This window comes from Mesitornis unicolor, unplaced genomic scaffold, assembly GCF_000695765.1.
Source record: "Mesitornis unicolor isolate BGI_N332 unplaced genomic scaffold, ASM69576v1 scaffold36270, whole genome shotgun sequence".
NCBI classification, from domain to species: Eukaryota; Metazoa; Chordata; class Aves; order Mesitornithiformes; family Mesitornithidae; genus Mesitornis; species Mesitornis unicolor.
The window spans coordinates 5,093-13,185 of record NW_010156877.1 but is presented as its reverse complement, the minus strand read 5'-3'; the positions used below and the strand labels follow the sequence as shown (position 1 = coordinate 13,185).

General features: G+C 39.2%; 1 protein-coding gene across 1 annotated transcript; it reads left to right on the top strand.

Annotated features, from left to right (window-relative positions):
* Positions 1-227: 227 nt before the first annotated feature.
* On the top strand, positions 228-7,644 carry RLF (rearranged L-myc fusion; the record flags this gene model as incomplete). The annotated part of the gene is made up of 2 exons (XM_010194752.1): positions 228-436; positions 2,899-7,644. Coding segments are annotated over 2 exons (4,955 nt in total), but the record flags the coding sequence as incomplete, so codon positions are not given.
* Between the last annotated feature and the right edge of the window lie 449 nt (positions 7,645-8,093).

Here is an 8,093-nt window from a genome sequence, read left to right as displayed (position 1 = left end):
TATTCTGTGATTCTGTGATATAGATGTCTGCATTAGGAGAGGTGAATCCCATTGCCGGTGTCTTTCCCTGTTAAATAACAGGAGATACACTGTGTTTTATCTAGTGCTCGTTTAGGAGTAAGGCACAGTAACGTTCCCTTCAGCATCTCTCGGACATGGAGACCTGATGAAGTGTGTGCTGTTTATTAATAACACTTAGTTGTTGTGGTGTCAACTCTGAACTAAAGGGTGTTGGCTCTGGACAAATGGTGTATATCTGCAATGTTCTTACATTCTGCTTTTTACTCTTTGCAGGGAACTGACACTTTTCTGGAGCAAACTGCAGAGAAGAATAGATCCTTCTTTAGATTCCTTTTTGGAGAGATGTCGTCAGTTTGGCATCATTGCCAAGACACTACAGCATTTATTTTTCTTGATAAGAGTCATACAATCTGAAGTAAGTAAGCTGCAGTCCAGAGTCTTTGGACACAGCCAGAACTGTTTACATTAATTTATCATTTTCTTAATAATCCTACTGAACTGATACAAAACATAGCTTATTTCATGATTAATATTTTCTGATTAAGTGCCTAATAACTTACTAATAAAAATCTCTGAAAAATGCCTGCCATTTAGTTTTGTGTCAGCTTGACACTCTGAAGTGGCGTTCAGTCGATGTGGAATAGTTTGTTTGTTACTCTGAAGTGCAGTATGATGGTATTTTGCAAACAAGGCATAGCTGTGTTTTGATCTGAAGCCTGTTTAGAAGTAAGGCACAACAACAGTTTTCTGCAGGATCTCTAAGGGATGGAGACTTTCCTGAAATGTCTCCTATTTTTGTATTCTGAGAAAATACCATTTCCTCAAAATGTGTGATACAATCACACCTGGACTCTTACCTTCTATTCTGATGCCTTTCTTTGGGAAGTTGCAGAAAGATTCAAGGGATGCTTAACAGTAATTTTTATAAACTCACAATCTCTGTCTGAGGAGTATTGGGAAGATTTTAATTGATCTGTCCACTGAGGAGGCAAATCCAGCGTACTCCATAAGCAGTGCAGAAAGCAGGGCTGTAGTTGATTGCGGTTGTTGCTCGAGATATTTCTGTCTTCCTTTGATGGCTGCACTGACTCATGGAATTGGTTAGACTGAAATTTCCTGTGTCTGGTTAAAATGTGAGAGTAGACTTGTGGAGGGCAATAATGAACAAATGAAAATTAATCAGGCATACTTTAATGGAGGAAAAATAAGCTGGCTGGTAATAACAGGATTATAACTGCTTTGGTATTACACGGATCACGGACCTTAGATATGGGATTTTCCCTTGGAAATGTCACCATTTCCAAAATATTTCAGATACCTCTGCCTGAAAAGTAGCATGATTTTGCACATGTAGAGTAGAATTTGCCACATGAACTTCAGGTTTATCAATGTTTCAGTTAACAGTACCCTCCCAAATTTGCTCATCTTTGTACACTCTTACATGGACATGAGTTAACTCAGAGTTAAGGCATCAAATTATTATGGATAAAAGAGACAAGGTTCCTTTTTTCAATTGATTTTCTCTTGAGCTTCAGGTTTGTTTGCCTGGGAGTCTTTTCCTAGAGTTAATCCTGTGAACCAAATGAGTTATCAAGTGTAGTTTGATAAAAGTATCGGATTCCTGTTTTAGAGTCAAGGCAGAGATGAGAAAGGTTGGACAATTTCCTTTTGACAGATCATAGAGGAGAGCCCGGACTGATTTGGAAAAGATGAATTCTGGTAGTGACTTCCCAGAGAAACGCTTGCTCCCAGGTTCTCAAATGTTGGCCTATTTCTATGGTCAAAACCTGCGTGAACGTGCACTTTATATATATATAAAGCATAGCACATTGTTAATTGTATACCAGTTTTCCCTGTGTTTTCTGCTAAATCATGTTAAAATTTCTTCTCCTGGGGAATTAGCATTTTTATTGCTGTCTAGCAAATCAGCAGTTAGTGAATTAAAGCAGTATTGCATGACTTCCCATAGGCAGTCTACAAAGAGCATAACAGCTCGCTAATTCTTTTAACTTGTTCTTAGTTCTTTTGGATTTTTATCATCTGAGTGGGTGTGTATGTGGCTGTGATAGCAGCATGTCATCTCTCTGCACTATTTATAAATATCTTTAACTGTTACTTATCTTTACTAATAATGAATAGTTACTTCATGCATTCAGATTCCTGATGCTGAAAATATCCTTTTGGAACAAGATAACTTTCAAATTTGTCTGTGTAGAATTTGGAATGTATTATTTTTTAAAATCAGCATGTGAATAATATTTGTAGGTATCTTCCTTATACTGTAGAGCAGTACCTTAAAGTTGCATGGACTCCTCAGAAAACAAAATGCCAGTTATCTGCATCAGGAATCATTTCTGCTACTGCACTGCTTATGCTGTAGAAGATTTTTTTTTTTTGTTTCAGGGTGTGAATTTACATTAATTGCCTTACTGTGTAGTGCCGCATTTTCTGAATTAATGTCCTGTGTGGATGCTGCAGGAGGAATGTATGTGTAAGATTGACACCATTCTCTTTTAGATATCTGCCTTAGTTATGCTTGAGAGTCACTCGCTGAAGAGAGAGAGAGAGAGGAGCTAAAGATGTTTTGCAGTGCCCAGTGTCTAATCCGGTTCTTGTGACTCCTCCACAGAGGGGACTAAATGTGAAGTGGCTCCCATTGCTTGAGAAGTAGAAGAGGGTTCCTCACATAAAATAAACAACTTTTCAAAGTATGCTCAGTGACTCAGGTGCTTAATGCTCAGAAGCCTGAATAATTGTGAATGGGCTGTTGTCTGTTGGATGCTCTTATTGCATATTTTTGTCATAGAACATTTTAGAGAGAATGTACTTACCAAAGAAAAATAACATTGGTTTTGTGGCTATTTGTTTTTCAAACAGGCAGAAGAAGCAGGACTCGCTGTGTCTGTTCTGTTATGTGTGAGAGCCCTGCAGATCAGATCCAACGGCAGTGATGAAATGAAGACATCAGTATGTAAAACGATTGCATGCCTTTTACCAGAAGACCTTGAAGTTAGAAGAGCTTGTCAGCTGACAGAGTTCTTACTGGAGCCAACTCTGAGTGGATTTAATGTGTTGGAAGAGCTCTATATGCAACCAGATCAAAAATTTGATGAAGAAAATGCACTGGTTCCAAATTCACTTCGTTGTGAGCTACTGTTAGCTTTAAAAGCGTATTGGCCATTTGATCCTGAATTTTGGGACTGGAAGACTTTAAAGCGGCATTGCCTTAAACTGTTAGGGAAAGTAGCTTCTGATTCTGAGGACGATGCAAGTTGTCATATGTCAATCAATGAGACCGACATGTTAGAAACTTTCTTTAGTGACTATGATGATGCAAAAGAACATAAATATTATGATGGAAAAGACACAATGAACCATCCTAAAGAAAAAGCAAGAGTAAAAAAACCAATTGGTTCTTCAGAAAGATACCAGAGATGGCTTCAGTACAAATTTTTTTGTGTGCTTTGCAAAAGGGAGTGTATAGAGGCTCGAATACTGCATCATTCTAAGATGCATATGGAAGATGGTGTTTATACATGTCCAGTGTGTACAAAAAAGTTCAAGAGAAAGGAATTCTTCGTACCACATGTAATGGAACATGTTAAAATGCCACCCAGCAGAACACACAGACCTAAAAAGAAAATAATACTGAAAAAAGAGAGATCACCGCAAAAGACAACAGCTTCCAGCAGCCCCCCCCCAGCGTTTCAGGAAAAGTCACATCAGTCACAGCTGCCTGAAAACATTGAAGATGACACCCAAGAATATGTCACGTTTAGCCAACTGGAAAATTGCCAGCTACAAGACAGAGACATCTATCCATGTCCCGGAACAGATTGTTCTAGGGTATTTAAACAGTTTAAATACTTAAGTGTGCATCTGAAAGCTGAACATCAAAACAATGATGAGAATGCAAAACACTACCTGGATATGAAAAACAGGAGAGAGAAGTGCGCTTTCTGTCGCCGGCACTTCATGACATCCTTTCATCTGCGGGAGCACGAACGCGTGCACTGTGGACCTCAACCGTATATGTGTGTGTCAATGGATTGTTACGCTAGGTTTGGGTCAGTTAATGAGCTTCTTAATCACAAACAAACACACGATGATCTCCGTTATAAATGCGAGCTAAATGGCTGTAATATTGTTTTCAGTGATTTAGGGCAACTTTACCATCATGAGGCACAGCATTTCAGAGATGCATCATACACCTGCAACTTCTTTGGTTGCAAAAAGTTTTATTATTCAAAAACTGAATTTCAGAATCACCTTGCAGTGCATAATATTGAAGTGTCAAATGGGGAAGCAAAGCAAGCGCTGAAACTCCAAGAGTCAGTTTCAAAAGACAAGTGCAGTTATATTCCAGAGCCTCAGCTGCTTGAGCAATCTGAAAACTCCAGTCTGAACGAGAACTTGGATCCCGCGGGCTCTCAGGAAATTTCAGGGATTAAGGAAGAAGCTCTTTCTGACAGTGAAGATCTCGACAGTGAAAGTAATTGCAGTCTTCACTGTGGGGACCACAGGACTGATGCTGCAGGAAGCCAAGGCCAGGCGTCTCCTCTGCTGATCGAGACGGTGGCTCATGGTCAGGCAGCTCCAGGTTTTCTCATGTCCCAGGAAGGAGTCTTCCATTCCGCAGATGTGAAACAACAGTGTTCCAGCACAGCAGTTTGCTTTGATGAAAAAAGCCTTTCTTGTGGTTTTGAAGGCTTCTGTTCCACACACAAAAATTCCAGAAGTATGCAAAAACACCTTCGCAGGGCCCATCCATATAACTTTAAAGGGAGAAAAAATACGGAGGTGAAAACTAAAGACTTCCTTGATCTGCTGAGTGACGCTCAGGATAGTAAATCCCCTACAGACATTAGTACGGAGTTAGGACATAATTCAGATACAAATGCTGACTCTCCAGAAAGCTTCTATTGTACTATAGATGCTAAAGGAAGCAATGGTCTGAAGGAAGACGCTTGTCCTTCTTCCCCAGAAACATCATTTTATGACAGTTCTAAAGAATCAAATATTGAAGATAACATGTTGGAACTAATGTTAGGCTTGAAACATCTAAGCTTAAAAAATTCTAACATTCAGAATTCTTCAAGACACAAACCTTTTTTGGGCTCTTTACAGTCCTATTCATCTAGGGATGCCAAGTGCCCTGAGTCAGCAGATGAAACTACCTCAAAATTCCAGCTTCAAGAGCAACAAGGTAATTTGCCCAGCCAGTACCTTACTCAACTGGCAGCTAAACCATTTTTCTGTGAATGTCAAGGATGTACATGTGAGTTTGTGACCAGAGAAGCTCTCTTAATGCATTATGTTAGAAAGCATAACTATTCAAAGGAAATGGTTCTTCAGCTAAATATGTTCCAGCATCGGTACTCTCCATTTAAGTGTCATATTTGCCAAAGATCATTTACAAGAAAAACACACCTTAGAATTCACTATAGAAACAAACATCAAATTGGCTGTGAGAAGGTAGCTCACAAGGTATATTCTAATGAAAAATGTGATCATGTAGGTTTATGTACAGATGACATGCATAAAAACAGCACTGCACCAACACCCGTCTGTGCAACTAGCGCTGAGTGCGGTGAACACTCGGACCACTCTGAGCAGCTGTGTCGTCCTAAAAAGGAAGACTGTAGCTCCGAGACGGATTTGGAGTCCAGTGAAGAGACAGACAATAACATGACAAGAAAAACATCAAACATAGCTTCTCTGGACAGCCATAGGGAAGAAATGGAAGCAAGACGGGGAAGAGGAAGCAAAAGAACAGTTGCTAAAGGAAACCTATGTTATATATTGCATAAGTACCACAAACCATTTCATTGTATACATAAAAGTTGCAACTCGGCATTTACCAACCAGAAAGGTTTGATACGCCATTATAGAACTGTTCACCAGTATAATAAGGAACAGCTCTGCTTAGAAAAAGACAAAGCAAGAACAAAAAGGGAACTTGTCAAATGTAAAAAAATATTTGCATGCAAACACAAAGAGTGTGGTAAGCGTTTTTTCTGTTCTCAGGCTCTTGCTAAGCATTGTAGTGACTTCCACAATGAACATTTAGATGATCAGAAACTGCTTTCTGAAGCTGAATCTGCAAGATTTACTTGTAACCAACCGCACTGCCCCGCTGTATTTTATACCTTGAATAAGCTTAAACAGCACCTAATAGAAGAACATGCCAATGAAGAAAAGCTAAACAAAGATTTTGAAATCCATTGTGACCTTAATGGCTGTGATCGAATTTTCACAAATTACAGTCACTATTCTCAACATGTGTATTTCCGACATAGTGAATATTATGATAGTCTCTTTGGAAGTCAGAGAGAGGAGGAAGATGATCAAGATAAAGATAAAAATGAACAAAGCTATTTGAAAGATGGTTTTGGCATAAGCAAGCAGAATGGGAAGCAGTTAAAAGAAAAATCTAAAAGAATTAGCAGGAGTAGAGAAAAGCATTTGATGAATTTCAAAACAAAAGAGGAAGCCCTACAGATGTGCAAAGAGAAGTCCAACCAGACCCAGTACCCGTGCATGGTTCAGGGCTGTTTGTCTGTGGTCAAACTGGAAAGCAGCATCGTGAGGCACTACAAGCGTACCCACCAGATGACCAATCTATACATAGAGCAGCGGCTTCAGAAACTCGTTGTTTGTGTTAAATGTGGCATCATGACTGAAAAACAGTCCTGCTCCGAACCAGCTTCAGACTCGGATAAAAAAGATGTAAAAGTTGATGAGGATAAATCAGCTAATCCCGAGTATGTGCAGGAAAGTGAAAAACCTCCTGTTTCAAATACTGACTCTGAGCTTCAAGATGTAAGCAATGAAGACCAAAAAAGATGTCCATCGAGTAGTGTGAGTTTTGATGCGAGTGCCTTTATGTATTCAGGCACTTTAAAATATAACCACAGTTCAAAGAACACTGGTTTTGAAGAGCACAACATTAGGGAGACAGTCACATGTGAACCTGAAGATTTTTCTGAAAATAGTGAAAGGGAAACCAGCTCCTATTTCTCCAGTTTACAATTAGAGTTGCCAAGAGAAAAAGACCCAGAAGATTGTCAACATAGTGCAGTTAATCAAGATGCAAAAAGAAATGAACCTTGTGCTACAAAAGACAAATTTCAGAAGCCTCCAGTGTCCAAACCATTTGATTTAAAGACATATAAACCAATGGGATTTGAGTCTTCATTTTTAAAATTTATTCAGGAAAGTGAGGGTAAAGATGATGACGATGATGATGATTTTGATGAGGTAGCAGAATGGGAATCTCCTGAGCAGTTGCCAGTAGATAAAACCATACAAAAAGAGGGAGACGGTCAAGGTGATACACCAGTAAATGACTTGGTAAATGACAAAAATGTAATCATACCCCAAAATAGTCATGGGCAGCTGACAGAAATCCAGCCCTTGTTGTCAGAATCCTCGTCTGCCCCTTCTTTAGAAAATTTGAGGGCAATCTTGGACAAGGCACTAACGGACTGTGGAGACCTTGCCTTAAAACAGCTTCATTACTTAAGACCAGTCGTTGTTCTTGAAAGATCCAAGTTTTCCACACCTCTCATAGACTTATTTCCAACAAAAAAGGCAGATGAGCTTTGTGTAGGGAGTACGTAAGTAGTTTTCCTTAGAGCAGGTTGCCTCCACTACTGCTATATGGGGAGAACTTCAAATTAGAGCGTAATTGTTACAGTACGCACTGTTTAGGTTAGTTTAGGCTGTTTAATTCCATGAATGTATAATATCTGTCAAAAGTATTGGCCAAATTAATTTAGCTCCCCGTGGTTTTCAATGGACTGTGCTGATTTTGGTGCTATTTAACACATCAGAATACTGGGGGCTTCCTCTTGAAGAGTAAATGTGCATGATTGTATATGGAACAAGTACTAGGGTACCAGGGTTTGGGGGGCGATGGAGTTATTACTTGACTTGAATGTGCACCCTAGGGTGCTTTGTGTAACATATTGTACACTACAGCATCTTATATTTTTTGAGTTATGAGTTTCAATAAATTACAGTTTTTCACCCATTTGTTTATTGTACAGTAAATCTTTAATGTGGTTTAC